General features: G+C 37.3%; 1 protein-coding gene across 1 annotated transcript in view; it reads right to left on the bottom strand.

Moving 5' to 3' along the window:
- Nucleotides 1–19,853, bottom strand: part of SYNE2 (spectrin repeat containing nuclear envelope protein 2) — a 374,975-nt gene that overhangs the window by 195,142 nt on the left and 159,980 nt on the right. The window contains 14 exon segments of the mRNA XM_017892401.1: nt 4,706–5,047; nt 6,023–6,187; nt 8,263–8,572; nt 9,652–9,803; nt 10,941–11,232; nt 11,331–11,450; nt 11,912–12,114; nt 13,516–13,628; nt 14,296–14,467; nt 14,796–14,996; nt 16,206–16,307; nt 18,541–18,702; nt 19,664–19,709; nt 19,711–19,820. Coding sequence (XP_017747890.1) covers nt 4,706–5,047; nt 6,023–6,187; nt 8,263–8,572; nt 9,652–9,803; nt 10,941–11,232; nt 11,331–11,450; nt 11,912–12,114; nt 13,516–13,628; nt 14,296–14,467; nt 14,796–14,996; nt 16,206–16,307; nt 18,541–18,702; nt 19,664–19,709; nt 19,711–19,820 — 2,490 coding nt within the window.

The raw sequence follows: 19,853 nt of genomic DNA on the forward strand, positions 1-19,853 counted from the left end.
CTGGGTGACAGAGCCAGACCCTGTTTCTAAAATTCATAAAAAATAAATAAAGGATGCCCAGGTTCTAGTCTTAACTCTGCTGGACTTCCAATTCCCTCACCTGAAATACAACAGTTAGGTTAGACAATTTCTAAGGTCTTTTCAGCCTGAGATTTTACAACTTTGGAGCATGTTCTCAAATGCATGTGGAAAAAAACAAACAAACATGCACTATGTAAGTTGTTTATCCCATTAAGGAATAAATTTTGGATTGTGAAAATACCTCTGCAGTAAGATGCACGATTTACATACTGGCCAGAAAGGGCAAAGCAGGACACTGTAGTTGACACACGGCCCAACTATGTGCTCTGTTATAACTTTTTTTTCTACTGAGTTAACAGGATAAACAACATCAGAAATAGACATAATTCACTCCAGGATTGAAAACTCTCCAGTAAGTAGTTTCCTTCTCATTCAAGTTCTGACTCCAGGCTTTGTTCTGGCTCACTCACCCACAGGTAGAGCTTTGCACATTTTGCCTGCATGTGTGATCATCTACCTTCCAAGATTTATCTACAAATGCCTTCCTAAACATCAAATTAGAAATGTTCAGAAACTTCTGAAAAGAACAAAATCAACTCAGAAATGCTAACAATCATGCCAATGATAAGGAAATCAAAGAAGTAATTACAGACAAAAGGTTTTCAATTTTTAAAAAGCAATTATGTCATGTAGGTTGCTATTTTGGAAGGATGGGGCAAGAAAGATCATTCGATACCAGATAAGCTGTAATGTTGCATTATGATTTTTTAGGAAAAAATAATATAGAAATGTATGAGTTTCCCTGTTTTTCCTCTTTGTCCTTTCCCTTTATGGGCACATAAAATTCTAAGAGATTTGACAGTCTTCACTTTTTACCATATCCTAATCTGCTGCTTCACTTAATCTATATAGGAAAGAGAAGACGGAAGGTACTTCTTCCTACTCATATGTAAAAATTCAGAAATACGCATCTATAAAAATATGCAGTATGGTATTGAATCATAAGCACAAATACCTGTCATACTGAATTTTGCAACTACTTTTGTTTCTAGGTCTGCCTGAACATTTCCAATATTAAAGAAAAGGTCAACCAAAGGTCCAGATCTACAAAATCACCTGCATTTCATCTGAAATGAAATTCTTGGCAATGGATTCAAATATATACATGCTATGATTGCAATTTTTGGAAATTGCCATCACATTTTCAACAAAACTCTAAGATTAATGACATTTATTAAAGAAAAAATAAAAGAAATAAAACTTGCTAAAATTCTTCTGGAGTCTATTCAAAATAATCTGATAAAAGTCTCTCCGGATTTCAAAAAGGCATGTGAAGTGAGTATTAATTAGCTATTTAATTAGTGTTAGATTTTAAGCTGTGACAACTATATCCTCACATTTTAGCAGAATGACTAGCACAAAACAGGTCTCAAGTAATGTTTTTAATGACTAAAGTGCTTATTTTCACTATCACAATGATTTTATATCAAATTTATAATTCAGTAAACTGTGCCTTTATGTGTCCTATGTATTCATCATATTGAGAATCCAGCTTAAGTCATTAACACAGTTATGTCATTTGTCACATTATACATGTACTTTATTCATCTAAGCATAAATCTGATCTCTTTTGCTAGTTGCTGTTCAACCTTAAAACTGCTCTTGACCTTAATAGACTAATGTTATATAATATTACATACTCTGATATTACATACAAGTAAATACAGCCAGTACTCCGAGAAAATAAGTCACGCAGATACAGAAAAATAGCCATGTTACAAAAGAATAAAGAAACAAAAGGTTACCAGAGAATAAAAACTAGTTATCTATATCCAGACTTATGAAAATTATTTGAGGACTTCAATTCCTCCATTTGCCCTGAAAAAAACATTTAAATGAAGTATCATAAACTATCAATAACCCTTAAATTTGTATCATAAACTATCAATAACTCTTATCATTCAAGATTAAGTAAAAGCTTAATTTTTTTTTTTTTTTTTTTTTTTTTTAGATAGGGTCTTGCTCTGCCACCCAGGCTTGAGTCCAGTGGCACAATCTTGGCTCACTACAGTCTCAACCTCCTGGGCTCAAGCAATTCTCCCACCTCAACCTCCCAAGTAGCTGGGACTATAGGCATGTGCCACCCACCTCTGGTTAATTTTGTATTTTCTTTGTAGAGACTGGGTTTTACCATGTTGCCCAGGCTGGTCTCGAACTCCTGGGCTCAAGCAATCTATCCACCTCGGCCTTCCCAACTGCTGAGATTATGGCTGTGAGCCACTGCACCCAGCCAAAAACAATTCTTATTTTTAGATTATGATCTTCTATTGAGTTTTGGGGGGTTCACAGTCAAAATGGATCTGGGAAGTTAGTTTAAANTTTGAGATAGGGTCTTGCTCTGCCACCCAGGCTTGAGTCCAGTGGCACAATCTTGGCTCACTACAGTCTCAACCTCCTGGGCTCAAGCAATTCTCCCACCTCAACCTCCCAAGTAGCTGGGACTATAGGCATGTGCCACCCACCTCTGGTTAATTTTGTATTTTCTTTGTAGAGACTGGGTTTTACCATGTTGCCCAGGCTGGTCTCGAACTCCTGGGCTCAAGCAATCTATCCACCTCGGCCTTCCCAACTGCTGAGATTATGGCTGTGAGCCACTGCACCCAGCCAAAACAATTCTTATTTTTAGATTATGATCTTCTATTGAGTTTTGGGGGGTTCACAGTCAAAATGGATCTGGGAAGTTAGTTTAAAGTTGTTAGGCAAGTAACTCCCTTTAGCAAGCTCATGTGTTAGGACTGTGCCCTCTTATACAACCTATCTCAAAGAAAGCACTCAGGTATTTATTCCTTCCTTTTTGACTTTATCATTTTATTTATTTAGAGACAGGGTGTTGCTCTGTTGCCCAGGCTGAAGTACAGTGACACAATCATGGCTCACTGCAACCTCAACCTTCGGGGCTCATGCAATCCTCCCACCTCAGCCTCTCAAATAGTTGGGAACACAGGTGCAAGCCACCATGCCCAGCTAAGTTTTAAATTTTTTGTAGAGATGGGATCTCCCTATGTTGCCCAGACTGATCTCAAACTCCTGGGCTCAAGTGATATTCCCACTTCAGCCCACTAAAATGCCGAGATTACTGGTGTGAGTCACTAACTCTTGCCTATCTATTGCTATTTAAATACTGTTTTAAAAGTTTCTTTCACACATACAACATCAAGAACATCACTCACTGATCCCTTAATCCTCTAAGACATATTTCCTTTTTAAAAGAATTAGAGAAACCCTGTCTTCTACTAAAAATACAAAATTAGCCAGGCGTGGTAGAGCATGCCTATAATCCCAGCTACTCGGGAGGCTGAGGCGGGAGAATCGCTTGAACCCGGGAGGCAGAGGTTGCGGTGAGCCGAGATCACACCATTGCACTTCAGTCAGGGCAAAAAGAGTGAAACTCCATCTCAAAAAAAAAAAAAAAAACACAAAGATTAGAGATAGGGTCTCACTCTGTCGCCGAGGATAGAGTATGTGGCACAATCACAGCTCACTGTAACCTCAAATTCCTAGGCTCAAGTGATCCCCCATCTCAGCCTCCCAAGGAGCTGGGCTAACAGACATGCACTATCATGCCCGGTTATTAATACTATTATTTTTTGGTAGACAGGGGTCTTGCTATGTTGCCCAGCCTGGTCTCAAGGGATCCTCCAAGGCCTCTCAAAGTGCTAGGATTACAGATGTGAACCACCATGCCCGGCCTGACACATTTCCTTAGCATTATCTAACACTGTGGGACTTGTTTAAAAAACTTTCCTCATAGAGAGATGCTCCATAGGCATTTCACATTGTTTTACATATTTTTAGAAAATCCTGACTGGTTCCTTTAATCTTTCATGCATTTCTGTTCTAGGGAGAAAATAAAAGTGCATGTTCTCTTTATTCATGTTGATTACATACTCCCTAAAAACCTGATGGGAACTCATACCTGAATGTTCTAACCTTCACTATTGTCCCACTGGACCCTGACTGTGAGAAGCTGCGTGCCAGGGAGATACTCTCAAATATAGTTTACTGGATCTCTCTTTGTGCGATTCCCATTTCAATCTGTAACCTATGAAAAAGCACTTTAAGAGCCACAAGAAATGTATCCATGTGATTGTTTACAGTGAAAACAAGTAAACATTCTTCTTTCTTCTCCCCAGGGAAAACTAGGAGCCTAAATGTTGCTATTCTCACACTAAGTGATCTAACAACAGAGGGTTAACACAACAAGAAAAAGATAAGAAACTATCCTTTCCAACAGTCTCTGATTTCATTATGAAAGCAACCCCCCAAAAATTGGGATTTTGGATTTTTTCCTGAGAAAACAGGTAATGCACATTTTCTTTTCTTTCGCCTTTTCTAATTTGCCTTTGGGCTCTTGACCCAAGAAACGGCATCTGATTACCTATCAGAGAGAATAACAAACCTAAATTGATGACTGACATTTTAACAGACTGAACAGCAATATTTCACCACTGAAATCCTGGACAATTTTCTAAGAGCTCTTTTTACAAGTAGGCTTCATAAATAGCCAGGACATTGAGGATTTAATTATGAAATCAGAATGCTTGATTCACGACCCTCTTTTCAGAGCCAAATACCTCTTCATTCTCAGACTCACTGTCTTGAAAGTGCAATCACAAGCACTTACCTTGTTTATTTCCCAGTCTTCCTCCAACTTTTCCACTGCAGCTGATTCCTGAGTAGACTCCTGCACATCAGAAGTGGCCTGCTTCTCTCTGCCTGGCAGAGTAAACTTTTCTTTCTTCTCTGTTGAGCGTTTTGATTTGAGAATGCTGTTGAGACAACATTCCATCTCCTGCTTAGCAGATTCAAGTCTGTTTTCCAAATCTTTTTGTTTACACTTAAGTGATTTTATATCATCTTTAATAATCTTCTGCCCCACTGAAGATGTGTTTTGCTTGACGGATTTTGCTAAAGCTAAAATCTTCTTTAATGTGCCATCTTGTAAACTGAGTCTATTCTCTAGTTCCTATGAGTGGAGAAAAGATTGTTATATCTCCATTCAATTGCCACAAAAGTTAATTGACTTTTATAAATCACAGAGTACTCTTGCTTCACCAGTGGAAATATTTAAAAACTTAACAACTTGTATCACACAGAAGAAACTTGAGCAAAATGTAAACCCATGTTGCATCTTGGATCAAATTCTCAAATAGGTATTTTAAGATACTAAAATGTTTGCAACAAGTAATTTAGAAAATTTTCACAGCACAGTTCTTACAACCCAGGAGGCAATCAACAGATATTCCTTGAATACATATGTTTTGTTCAAGATACCTCTTTGTCATATAATCAAAACACTGAATAATAGGTGCCTATTATGTGAAAAGTATTAAAAAGAATAATCATTTAGAATGTACCCACGTGAATCTAATGCTAATATTTAAAATTCAGAGCAAAACTTTGTGTTGATGAGAAATTCATCTAGTGTACTATCTTAAATACAGCAGAAAATCAATATTTATAAATGTGTAAACAAATATGACTAATTTTAAAACTCTAGACTCAAAAGGAATTTGACATACTGCAGCAGCTACTTTGAACTAGAATAAATCCAGGTGAACGATGTACAATTTATCAGTCGTCATCCTAATGGGCTACACAAGAAGCATTCACTCAATCATTCATTCATCCAACTAACAGCCAAGTACTAGGATAGATTTTGAAGTTACATAAAGGAGTAACATACAGGCCTTTCAAGGTCCTACAGTCTAGTGGGTAAAACTGTCTCTGAGGGCCCACCAAGTGAGGGTCAATTCAAATGATAAATGGATTTGTCCACTAAAGAAAGACATTCTCATTTATTATGACTGGTCAGAGCTTTAATTACCTAAGCATCTTCTGAATACCAGTGGAATTTCTGACAGAGGACACTGATTAATTACGTTGTAATTAACATTGATTTTTTTTTAAATGTCTATCGTGTCTGGACACTGTTTAGTACCTGCAGTTTCTGCAATTTTTCCTCAACCGCTATTTGATCCACAGGCTTATCAGAAAAACTGACAAATTCCTTGGAGAAATTATCCAACGTGGTATTCAGGTCTGTGATGCAAACCTGGTATGAATCATGTTCTCGAACGTGACCTTCCAAGTTTTGCACAGAATCCTAAAAATAAAGCCACAGACAATTTACAAACTATTTCTCTCTAATTTTTTTCACTCACAAAATAATTAAATGACTAATAAATAGCTGTTTACAAGTTTCATCTTGAAACAGGAATAGGGCTATAAATTAGAGTTATGATTTTAGAGTTTGAGATATTTCATGCAAAGTCTCCATCTCCCCCCAGCCAAAAATGACTCTTATTGAAAACAATTTGCTTTTTCCATACTTCTTTGCCTTCATTTTCCCTTCATGAAGGTAATTTATTTGTCAAGATGTTTATAAAATGAAATAGCTACAAATTATATCATTAAATCCCAAACATTCATGATAAAGTAGCTTCCTTAATTATCCTTTGCAATAAAACCAGCTACCAATTTCCACACTTGGAAATGAGACCACATGAGATCAAACTAATCTCAGATGCGTGTCTTAAAAATCAAACTCCAAACTTGTGTGTTAGGAAAATGTAATCCTAACTCAAAAGTAAAACCACCTTCAGTTTCTCTCCCTGGGATAGGAAAATACAATGACCACAGCTGATCAAAGAGCAGCAACTACTAAACAATTTACAGAAGAACAGGTCTATCTTAACCCCCGCTCAACTTTTGCTATCTGGACAAGCAGGATTTCTTACCCAGGCAATCTTTACATGGCATCTGGCTTTCAGTGTATGAAAAATTATAAACAGTTCTATTAAAAGAATATACTCCCTCAGGACAAGCTGGCATTTTACCTTGTAATTATTATTACTATTATTTTTTGAGATGGAGTCTTGCTCTGTCACCAGGCTGGAGTGCAACAGTGCAATCTCGGCTCACTGCAACCTCCACCTCCTGGGTTCAAGTCATTCTCCTGCCTCAGCCTCCCAAGTAGCTGGGACTACAGGCACATGCCCAGTTAATTTTTGTATTTTTAGTAGAGACGGGGTTTCACCATGTTGGCCAGGATGGTCTCGATCTCCTGACCTCGTGATCCACCTGCCTCGGCCTCCCAAAGTGCTGGAATTACAGGCGTGAGCCACCGTGCCCAGCCTACCTCGTAATTATTTTACTGAAGATCAGGCAGGAAGAGCTGAGGGAGGGGCACTGATAAGAAGGTGGATATAAGATAACTGACATAAACTACTAACAATAGATGACGGATGGATGGGTAATACTGACACTGTTACCTTCATAGAGATGCCTGAAAAATCTTAACCTATTCTACCCCTAAAGAGGGGAATTTTGATGAGAGAATATAATATCATCATCAAATAATACAACAGCAAAATGAGCTGGATGTATTCCTCCATCCTTGAGAGTTAGGATTTTCATCTAAAAATGATAAATTAGGAGCTGGGCACGGTGTTCATGCAGGTAATCCGAGCTATTCCAGAGGCGAGGCAGGAGGATTATATGAGGCCAGGAGGTCTAGACTAGCTTGGGCAACAAAGCGAGGCCCCATTTCTACAAAAATAAAAAAATTAGCTGGGTGTGGTGGCGCATGCCTGTAGTCTTAGCTACTAGGTAGGCTGATGTGGGAGGATCACTTGAGCCTAGGAGTTCGAGGCTGCAGTGAACTATGATTGCAACACTGTACTCTAGCTTGGGTGACAGAACAAGACACTGTCTCTAAAAACAAACAAACAAAAAAATAAACAAGATCAATTAAATTAGAAAGCTCTCAGTTTACCAAGAGAACAACAGGCCAGATGTGGCTCACATCTGTAGTCCCAGCACTTTGGGAGACCAAGGCAGGAGGAGCGCTTGAGCCCAAGATTTCAAGACCAGCCTGGGCAAAATGGCAAAACCCCATCTCTAAAAAAATACAAAAATGAGCCAGGTGTAGCGGTGCATGCCTGTAGTCCCAACTACTCGGGAGGCTGAGGCAGGAGGATCACCTGAGTCCACAAAGGTTGATGCTGCAGTGAGCTGAGATCATGCCACTGCATTCCAGTCTGGGCAAAGAGAGAGACCCTGTCTCAAAAAATAAAATAAAACAAAACAAAACGAACAACAACAGAAAGTTCCACATATGTCTTGCATACTTATGTGTAATTAGAACAATCATTTAAAGCATTATTTTGACCACCTCACCTGCAGTTGCTGAAGAAGACTTTCATGTAGATGCTTTATTTCCAGCCAAGGCTCTTCACTGAAGCTGGGATTTTTAGTGCACTCCAAGAGGTAATTTCCTTGAGATTTTAACTCCTTTAGCAAGGATGTCAAATCTTGTGCTTTCTTGAGGAATTTCTTGTAAATCTTTAACTGAGCTTTCTTCTCCTGCAGACCATGTTGTAGAGCAAAACCTGCTTCCTGTTTCTTCTTTAGTTCTATGAGCATTAATCTCAGATCTTCCTTACTTTGTAAATATTTCTCTCCTTCTAGTAGAAGCTTTTCTTGATGGCTAAATTTCACAAAATATTTTATAAATGAAATGATATTTAGCAAAATGGACTAGCATTTTGCATATTATGTAACATACATCTTAATAAACATTAAAATAACACTAATATACACAGTTCCCAGACACTCTTGATATTAGAACATTCTAAATAACACTGTTTAGCTCAGAAACCAAGACAGAAAGTATTGGAGTATTACTAAAAAATAATTGTTTACTGTTACATAATTTGACCAGAGAATATTTAATAATTTAGATTTCAAACAAGTCCCAACAGTTTCTATTAAAGTAATTATATTTTCCCATATTTCACTTCTTCACAAAGTAAAATAAACATTCACTATATTAACCAACTAACTAGTTTATGCTTCCTTTTTTTTTTTTTTTTTTTTGAGACGGAGTCTCACTCTGTTGCCCAGGCTAGAGCGCAGTGGCCGGATCTCAGCTCACTGCAAGCTCCGCCTCCCAGGTTTATGCCATTCTCTTGCCTCAGCCTCCCAAGTAGCTGGGACTACAGGCACCTGCCACCACGCCCAGCTAGTTTTTTGTATTTTTTTAGTAGAGATGGGGTTTCACCGTGTTAGCCAGGATGGTCTCGATCTCCTGACCTCGTGATCCGCCTGTCTCGGCCTCCCAAAATGCTGGGATTACAGGCTTGAGCCACCGTGCCTGGCCTAGTTTATGCTTTCTATAGCTTAAAATTAAGATCTGATTGGCTCTTCAGACAAAACATAAAATTCACATTTCTAAATATTAAAATGTACCATTGTAGACATGATATGAATTAAGAATTTTCACTAGAATTACATTCGTTGGATTCAGCCAACATTTATCAATGTTCACGTATTTAAGAATTTCTTAAAATAAATATTTAAGAGCATTAATTATTCTACAGTGATACCACGCAGATAATGAGGTTGTCTGGTTTTGGTTTCTGTCTCTGACACTGTGGATGTCCTTGACATTACTGACTTTCTCTCCAGCAGATACTATATCCAAACCCAGGAGGCAGACAAAACATACTTGTTATGGCTTCACTGCGCAATGGGAAATGATGCAAGTGGTGCAGGCATGCCCTTTACCTTAGGTAGGTACTAGCTAAATGCAGTGTGTTGTCCCACTGGTTGCTGATGTCAGTGAGGGTCTTCTGAACCAGTGGGGCCTCGCTGCTCTCAGCCTGCTTCATGATGGTCTCTATTCTGGCATCCCCTTCAGGCTTCAGCAAAATGATTTCCTGAATTACATAAAAGAGATTTCATAATGTCATTTGCATTACTTAGAGATACTACATGGTATCTCTTTATTTGTAAGCTTCATACAGAGATTCTATCTGTAGTGTATATTTCAACATAATCTTTTCATTTTTATATGTACCCAAAAGACAAAGATACCTCTCTTCACATTATATACAGTTAGTTCTCCATAAATATTTGTCAGTTTGAGCTGACTGCATTCCTGTCCTTCTCTAGATTTTCAATACTTCCTTTACGCCCCCAAAACCCCGGCAAAACCTCTTCCTATCCTCTCTATTATTTATGGATGGAGAGTTATGATAACAATCTGACAAGACATTTGTATAACCTAAGCATTGACTTATGACTTCCCATAGGAAAATGCAGTGTCCCTCATGCCAACTCTTGTTTCTCTACCATGACATAATTAATTCTTATTCTCACTTTCTCTGGGAAAACATCTGGATATAATCCCAGATGACTGATTATTTACTAACTCTCACCAACCTTAAGAGCTCACGATTTTTGACCATTTCTTCCTCTAAGAATGCTTCAACGAATGTGATTTCAATTCTCCTAGAGTTCTTTTTAAGCACAAGTGCTTCTGTCCCCTGTATTTTATCTAGTGATTGAATTTTTTAATTTACTATAAATTTTAATTTTTAAAATTGTTTATTGAATCTCCCCTTAGATAAAAAGGGAGCCCAAGGGAGCCTGAGACTTCCTTGCTTTCCCCGTCCACTATCTAATAACCTTTTATGAACTATATCCACTCTGAAGAATTCCCCTGCCTCGACATTGCTGATGCTTCTGCTACACTGACATATGTTCTTTTGACATCCCAGCAAACTCCCCTCCACTAGCAGCTCTGATCCATTGTCTTTATCTCAATTCTTCTGCACTCAGTGAAGATGGACAATAGGCACTGCTCTAAGACAGGACATGCTTTCTCTCTTTCATTTGCATCAAAATAATTTTAGATTCGTCAAACCCTTCTTTTTTGTAAGCTCAGTGATCTGAATTTCTTCAACCATTCCACAGTGATCTGATTTTCCATTAAGAAGCATTTAGATTTCCTTTAAATCTTTTCAAAACTAGAGTTCACTCGGATTTCTGAAATTTAGTTTCCATAGTTATACCTTGATTTTTTGGATTCTTTCCTCAAGTGGCATTTTGCCTTCAGATGAATTCAAAACCATAAGGGACTCTTTAATCTCCTTTATCCAATGAATTACATCATGTGCAAGATCATTAAAGCTCTGGTCCTCTGTGGGTGGTAACTTATCCTCTTCCTCGATTTCACTTAGTTGTCTCAGTAATGTCTGGTATCTATCCATCAAACATGTTGACTCCATTATTATATCTTCTTCTTCAGTAAACCCATATTCCTTCAAAGAGTTGTTCAACTGGGCCACAGATTCAAACTGTTCGCTGTAAATTCCAAATACCATTTAAAGTTTATAGGAGTAACCATACCATGGAAGAAACCATATTCCCAGGTAATATATTTCATACAAGATCAGCTATACCTCTTTCTAGCTAAAGCTTGGCAGAACAGCTCAGTTTTCTCCCCTGATTCTTCCATTCCTTTCCATTTCTCTTCTTGATTAGCCATCCACTTACTCAGGTTTCTGTAGTCATCCTGGAGTCTAAAAGAGCATTACCCATATGTTTAAATACAAAATTAGCAAAAAGTGTTTACACCAAAGAAAAGGATGGCACAAACGTTGTGACTCAACCAGGTTTTTATAATATATGTTTGATATAATTTAGAGAGAATTTAATTTGTAATATAACAAAATCTAAATAACAGCCTATATGATAGTGGGGTTCTATAGTATTAAAGAAAACCACACTAATGTCTCATAGAGAACAGGAAACAAACAGAAAACGTTTTTCGGACTATTCCATGAATCTTTGCTACATTAGATAATGTGAAGATTTTCCCCAAATTTTTATATTTCTAGCACCAAACCTGGATTGAAAAGTACGCCTTTTGTGTGTGAAATTTGTGTGTACTGCATGTCCCAGTGCTCTCTGTGCTGAGGCAGAGTACAAATAAAGATATGGTTAGAAAACATGCTATTTAGGTATCACCTTTATTTCCTACCTCAGTAGCTGCTGCAAGGAGTCTTCAAGCTCCTTTGCTCGAGCCTGGCATATGGACTCCATTTTTTCTAATTCCAATTCCTGACCCACGAGCCAACTGGTTAGCTCCTTCACACGTGCTTTGGGCAGATGCTTCTTCACATGCTTCAGTACACTGTCCACCTGCTTTATTTTACTGTTTCTTCCTTCAAGAGTCAAGAAATCCTTCAGAAAGACAAAAAGTCCATTACAATCTCCTGGTAAGTCTGAATGTGGTCTCTGCCACCCTCACAACACTTTTCCAAACCAGTACACAGACATTCCACCTTCTTAAGATCCTATACAAAAGGGTGATGGAGATGTGGCTATCTCCAATGGCAGATGATTTATAATAGTTCTAGAATGCACATGTACATTTACATTTACTTCTGACTTCCAAGGAATTATATCAAGCAAACACAGAGCCACTGGGAAGATCAGCAGGAGCAAGACCAGGAAAGTTACACTTTCCTATCCTGGCTGTGTCCAACTTCTCCACAGACTATTCTGTATTTAACGTTGCCCAAATTAGAATTTTATCTCAATGTTTATGTTTCAAGGTTTGGGTATCAATTGTTAAGGCCCATGCAATGGGGAAAATTACAGGCAAACAAGCAAACAAAAAAAAGATGGGACTTCAAATGGTTAAAAGAGAAGAGAGGTGATTCTGTCAGTAAAGAATGGTACATCAAAGCGAGGAATTAAACAGGGAACATTTAGTGCCATTGATAAGCTTAAGAACATAACTTATCTTCAAAACATTAAAGTGATCAAGATTTTAGGGTACCACAGGCCTTTCTTACGCCCCCATGAACTCTGCCTTTCATTTCAGGATATCCTCCACCATGTTCCAACCAGAAATGTACTGAAGTTCAGTGGCAATTTTTAAAAGAAATATAACGGGGAAAAGATGTATAAACAAGTCAAAATTCCTCTTTCAAGAAAGGGGATTTTAAAATCCAAATTAGGTCTTTATTTTTTATCAAGTGTGATTTGAACACAACTGAATTCACCAGTGGACACTAAATTAAACAGCATCTTAGAATATATGTAAAAGTAGAGATTCTGTAAGCCATTTGGTACACATATCCAATAAATAGAGTCTTAAATATTTGGGAAAAGGCCAAGTTATTTGGGAATATTATCTCTTATGTGAAAATATTAGGAAGTCAAAGTACTTATTACTCTATTTCTTTTTTATTTGAGACAGGGTCTCACTTTGTCGCCCAGGCTGGAGTGCTGGAGTGCAGTGGCATGATCTCAGCTCACTACACCCTCCACCTCCCAGGCTCAAGCAATCCTCTTACCTGGGACTGCAATTACTTGCTGCCACCCCCAGCTAATTTTTGTATTTCTTGTAGAGACAAGGTTTCACCATAAACTTAGTGAACCTTTCGCCAAGGTTCGAGACCCAGGCTGGTCTCGAACTCTTGAGCTCAAGTGATCCACCTGCCTCAGCCTCCCAAAATGCTAGGATTACAGGTGTGAGCTATTGCACTCAGCCTCCCTATTTATTCAGATAGAGTGCTATGCCTCCAGTATTTTAGTATTGGAAATTTTTATAAAAAATGTACATATATCTCTTACAGAAAGCTTTTGTAGCTTTTGTTCCACACTCTTTTTTGTTTCTGATGATTCAAAACACTCCTTAAGGTTCATTTTAATGTTGTTGAACCAATCATTAAAGTTCTTGCATTGATCTGCAGGGGGAGAAAAAAAGCTCTATTCATTCAAGGAAGACTTCATGTATCTTGTTAAAGTGAGAGATTTTGAAACTTGTTTCCCATGCCATAGATACACATCATCGTGAAAGTGGTAATAAACTCTGAAACCTTTCACCAAGGTTTTAGACCCAGGCTGGTCTCAAACTCTTGAGCTCAAGCGATCCACCTGCCTCAGCCTCCCAAAGTGCTAGAATTACAGGAGTGAGCTACCGCGCCCAGCCTCACTGTTTATTTAGATACGGTTCTATGCCTCCAGTATTTTTACTACAATTAATCAAATAATTGTAGTGTATTTTCTATACCAAACGTCCAAGCATACAGGATACTCAAAGACACTGCCCGGACAGCTTGTGCACCAGTATTTCCCCAGACTCACCGACCACAGTGAGCAGGTCAAACACTAGGACCTTGGTGACTTACCTTCAAGAAAGAAATAAAGATTTGGAGCTTGCAAGAACTAGATGTTATTTATGTCAAGCATAAATCAGTCTTTGCTCCCAAGAGATTTATCTGATTATTATTTTCTTGAATGTAGTCTGTGCAAACCATCTCCAAGTCAGGCTTAGATTAGCCTTTGTGTTCACAGTACTACATTCATACTTCAAGAGTCCCAGAAACAAAATAAGAGAAATGTTGCACTCACCATTCAATAACTTAGAAAAGTGATCTTGTAAAACACTTTTTTTGGTATTAAATAAATCACTGACACTTTCGTATTGCTTTTTCAATTCAGAGAGTTCAGGAGTCAGACAACCTATTTGATTCTCAAGTAATATCATACTGTGTTTTTGCTGTAGAATTTGCTGTTGTATCTCCTAAAGGTATAAACAAACAACAACCATTAAATCTTAAAACAGGCTCAAATTACACAAAGCATATTAGATCTCAATTGTTTTGTAAAAATCTCAATGACTCTCAGTTGAGTGGATTCACTTTCTCTTTGCTAGTAAATGTATGATACAATGCAAGTTAATATCAATTAATTATCATCCACAAGGCAATTCAAAGATGAAAATGTTAAATATACAAAAGTGGTTTTCTGAGTTTTCTTCTTTTCTATTTTATTAACTCTAAGAGCTCAAGACAACTGCAAATAGTGTGAAAATATATCTGAACCACAGAAGACAAGCAGCTGGGTAGCACCTCTAGTTTAGTGAAGATCTCCAAGCTGTCAGAAGGAGACAGGGCTTTTAAGAGGGATTCAGTCATCCCGATCTGGGTCTTGGCTTGGTCGAGATCCTCCCTTAGCTCAGCAGTGCTGCCACTGAGTGAATGGCAGTTGGATTCTCCTGTTAAACACTTCTGTACATGTTCCATCTTGTTCAAAATAGAGGACTCCATGACCTGAAATCATGACACATATGAAGTAGTATAATGGTCATTATTTAACTAGATTTAAGACAACTATATTGCTAGACAATGGGTTAAGATTACTTCATTTCAATGTGAAATGCATTCTTCTCACTGTTCTACATTTTTCTATGTCACTGATACAATTTGAATTTTGCCTTCAAAGGATAAAGCATAACATAAAAAAACTGAGATGGATATTCTGACTTTTTTCTAAGAGACAAACTTGATCCTTCCCCTCAACACAAGTTTAATCTAGCATACTAACTAAGGTGCTATCTCATGGTGCTCATGACATAAAACATAAATAAAAATATAAATAAAAAATTAAATAGCCAGCTTTTTATTGAGTATTTATGATCTACACAGCATTGTGGTAAGCGCTTTGTATATAAAATACAGGCTTAAGAATGTTAAGTAACTTGTCCAAGATCATAAAGCTAGTAGGTAGTACAGCCAGAACCTCACCCAGAAGGTCTTAACTCCAGCGCTCATATTCAACCACTATGCACCTAGATCTAAGAAAAACAAAAACAAATCTCTTCACACAACAGAAAATCATACTTGGGGCAATCTCTCTCTTTCTCCATCTAGCAAATAATAAACCTAGGAGGACTTGAGTGAAATTCTCCTTCCTATACCCAAGAAACACATAGAAAATCATCATTACTTTACATAGACGCACAGGAAACATTTGCCCTCCATACCTGAGGCCTGTGAAATAGGTGAGGGGAAAATAAAGGAATACAAAAATATATTATCATTCATGCTAAATATGGAATAAATATATTTAACTATACCCACTATTAGAAATTTGGTGGGACTTAACATAGGAACTGAATAAATGATCCTAATTTTATTTTAGGCTTAGAATGCATGGTTTACAAATGTTATTTTAGAGGCTATAGGGCAAGCTTGTCCAGTCCACGGCCCAACGCAAATTCCTAAATTTTCTTAAAACATTATGAAATTTTTTTGCTATTGTTAATGTATTTCATGTGTGGCCCAAGACAACTGTTCTTCCAAATATGGCCGAGAGAAGCCAAAAGACTGGACATCCCTGTTATAGAGAATCTTTAATTGGGCCTTTTTTTCCCTCTTTTAGAGACAGGGTCTTGCTCTGTCGCCCAGGCTGGAGTGCAGTGATATGATTATGGCTTACTGAAGCCTCAATAACTGAAACTTCTAAATAAAAATTCTTACCTGCAATTCAAGAGGTATTTCACTGCTTTGGAGCAAAAACTGTATTTCAGCCACTCTTCTAGAAAATTCTGAAGTTTTTTGTTCATGGACTTGTAATTCTTCCTAAAACATGTAATTTTAAAGGAGAGTGTCTTTATTTCACACCTTATTTTCTGATACCCATAATTACTAGTGTTTATATACAGAAACAGAGAGCCCTTGAATTTCCCATAATCATGCGTCTCAGTGTCCTAGAAGTTACAAATCCAAGTGCCTTCAGGGGTCAGGCAAATGCTACAACCAAGTGTCTTTCTAGGTATAAGACAAGAGAAAGGCTAGGCCTGTGCCATGAGAGAATGCATAGTCTGCCTTAAGGCATTCAATTTCATGAATATATTTATAAATTGCATACCCTGTGTGTGCGCATCCGCACGCGTGCACACACACACACATACACGCACACACAATTTTAGCATATTTTGGCCCACAGCTGTCAGTTTACAATTCTTAACATCAGATTTTTAAACAACCTGTAATCCAAGACAAATTTAATAGAAATGATTCATTTATACTTAGAAAATCATAGTTTTACTTAATACCTATTATAATATATCCAGGAAACTTGAAATCTCCAAACAGTTAAAAAACTTTTCCAAATGTGTAAAATAAATACATAAATTAAAAAGTGAATAAAAGTGAGAATTAGAAACAAAATAAGATTTGAGGCATTAGCATACATTCTTATGTTACGTTGAACCACATATAACTGGCAACCGTCGGCTGTTTTCTGACCTAGCAAGAGAGCAAATTTTTTTTTTTTTTTTTTTGGAGACGGAGTCTCCCTGTCGTCCAGGAAGGAGTACAGTGGTACCATCTCTGCTTACTGTAACTTCTGCCTCCCCAGTTCAAGCTATTCTCCTGCCTTAGCCTCCCACGTAGCTGGGATTACAGGCACCCACCACCACACCCAGCTAATATTTTCGTATTTTTAGTACAGACAGGATTTCACCATGTTGGCCAGGCTGGTCTCAAACTCCCGACCTCAAGTGATCTGCCTGCTTCAGCCTCCCAAAGTGCTGGGATTACAGGCGTGAACCACCACACCCAGCTGACAACAAATTTATATGATTCAAACAAGTAATATGTAAACAAACAAGCAATTAGGAAGAATTCTTCCTAGAGTTGAAAGAGAAATAACTTTGATTCTTTCCAGATGCCACAACCTGAGATTGTTGTTTTAAAAGTAGTTTTCTTGAAGCTCTATAAAGATGGTGAAACATAGCCATGTATTTTTTCTACTCTTTATAAGGCATTGTTTAATTCAAATACGAAGAAGGCTGTCTATAATCATGGTCTAGATCAGAGGTTAACAAACTATAGCCAGAGGGCTGATAGCCTGTTTTATAAATAAAGTTTTACTGGAAACCAGCTACTTTCAACCATTTATATTGTCTCTCGCTGTTTTCATTCTCCAACAGCAGGGGTGAACAGTTGTGGCAGAGACAAATGATCCACAAGCCTAAAATATTTACTATATGGCCCTTTAAGAAAAAGTCTCCTGGATGGCCTTGTGACTCACACCTGTAATCCCAGCACCTTGGGAGGCTGAGGCAGGTGGACCACGAGGTCAGGAATTCAAGACCAGTCTGGCCAACATAGTGAAACCCTGTCTCTACTAAAAATACATAAAAAATTAGCCAGGCGTGGTGGTGTGCGCCTGTAATCCCAGCTACTCAGGAGGCTGAGGCAGGAGAATCATGTGAACCTGGGAGGCGGATGTTGCAGTGAGCCGAGATTGTGCCACTGCACTCCAGCCTGGGCGACAGAACGAGACTCTGCCTCAGAAAAAAAAAAAGAAAAGAAAAAGTCTGCCAACCCCTGGGGTCTGTATCACTACCCGGGAGCAATTATGCATTTAGTTGGCGCTGTTGCTGGGAATTCTTCATCTTTTTCATACTACCAATTCCTTTGGCAATCTGGTGAAGCCTATAGATCCCTCGTGTAATAGCATTTTAAAAATAAAGCATAAATTAAATAATGTAGAATTACAAAGGAAAAAAATTACATGATAGTTATCAAAGTATTAAAAACAATTTGTGATACATAATACTAGCACACGTTTCCCTATTATATAACAAGATCTAGCAATAGACCTACTAAATCCCATACTTTCAAAGTAGTGGTAAGGGTAATAGATTCAACAACTGAATAATGATCCAAAAATATCTGTGATTTTCTTGATAACAAAGTCACATATGAGCATCCTAATATGTTTGTTGACTATATTCATAAAAAATAAAAATAAAAAAAGTCAATTGTGTACCAAGAAAAGCATGTATTTTATTTGTTAAATTACCTTCAGCTTTTCTCTGTCCTCTTCAGTCAATTGATGTAATTCCATTTTTTGAAGGGCCTTTTCCATCCCCTCATCAATGACATTTTTTAAGTTAAAAAGTTTGTCCCACAAAGCTAGAGCTCGACCAAGATTTTCATAGTAGTCTTCTGTCTTTTCATTTATCTACCATAATTTAAAAAGAGAAACAACATATGTAGCTGTGAAAAGTTTGAAAACCACTGTTTCAGCCAAACACTGTTTTAAAATAAAATTTTAGTTTACTATTACTAGATAATTTGCTTTATTCATCAACAAAAATTTGCTTTAACATATCATGTAGTTCTTTCTCTTAAAAATTAAAAATAAAAAAATAAAACGTACCTGATTTGCTGCTTATATGCAATTGAAATCAACAGTCCTCCTAATTTCTTTTTTTTTTTTTTTTTAGACAGAGTCTCACTCTGTCACCCAGGCTGGAGTGCAGTGGCGCCATCTTGGCTTACTGCAACTTCTGCTTCCTGGGTTCAAATGATTCTCCTGCCTCAGCCTCCTGAGTAGCTGAGATTAAAGACATGCACCACCATGCCCGACTAATACTTGTATTTTTAGTAGAGATGGGTTTCACTATGTTGGCCAGGCTGGTCTCGAACCCCTGACCTCAGGTGATCCACCCATCTCAGCCTCCCTCCCCAAAGTGCTAGGATTATAGGTGTGAGCCACCACACCTGGTCTAGTCTTCTTCATTTCTAAACTACATTTTTTTTTTTGTTAAATGGTGCTTTTAAAACCCAGATGAAAACATAATGCAGATGAGTTTTAGTTTGTAATTAATAAAACTAGTAATATCATTACTACTCAACCAAAATTACAATAAATATGTAGTTAAACATCAGTATACTGCATGAACAGGCAATACATTAATGAACTTATTTTTAAAAAGCCAAGTATGTATTTCTATATGTACAAGATGATGAACCCATCTGTTAGTAGTCCCAACTCTGGGGTTAAAATTAATTCCTAAGTTTTATCTAATTTGAACATTTTTACAATGAGTATTTTCGAATCTTGAATTAAATAAAAATACTAAAGACACAAAAAAATTGGAAACAAAATTAAATTTGCAGTCAATGAAATTATCACTTACATCAAGCCATCTATCCACAATAATATTAGCCTCTTTTCAAAAGGGGTTCTTCAAAAGTTTTCATTTTATTTAGATAAAATTGTAGATTTTTGCAGATCTGGTTTATCTTGTCTACAACTTCTAAATGCTCATTAAATTCTTCTTTGACAATTTCAATCTGTAAAAAAGATATGAAAGTTATTTTGATACA

Source organism: Rhinopithecus bieti, unplaced genomic scaffold (genome assembly GCF_001698545.2).
Source record: "Rhinopithecus bieti isolate Rb0 unplaced genomic scaffold, ASM169854v2 scaffold_20892, whole genome shotgun sequence".
NCBI lineage: Eukaryota > Metazoa > Chordata > Mammalia > Primates > Cercopithecidae > Rhinopithecus > Rhinopithecus bieti.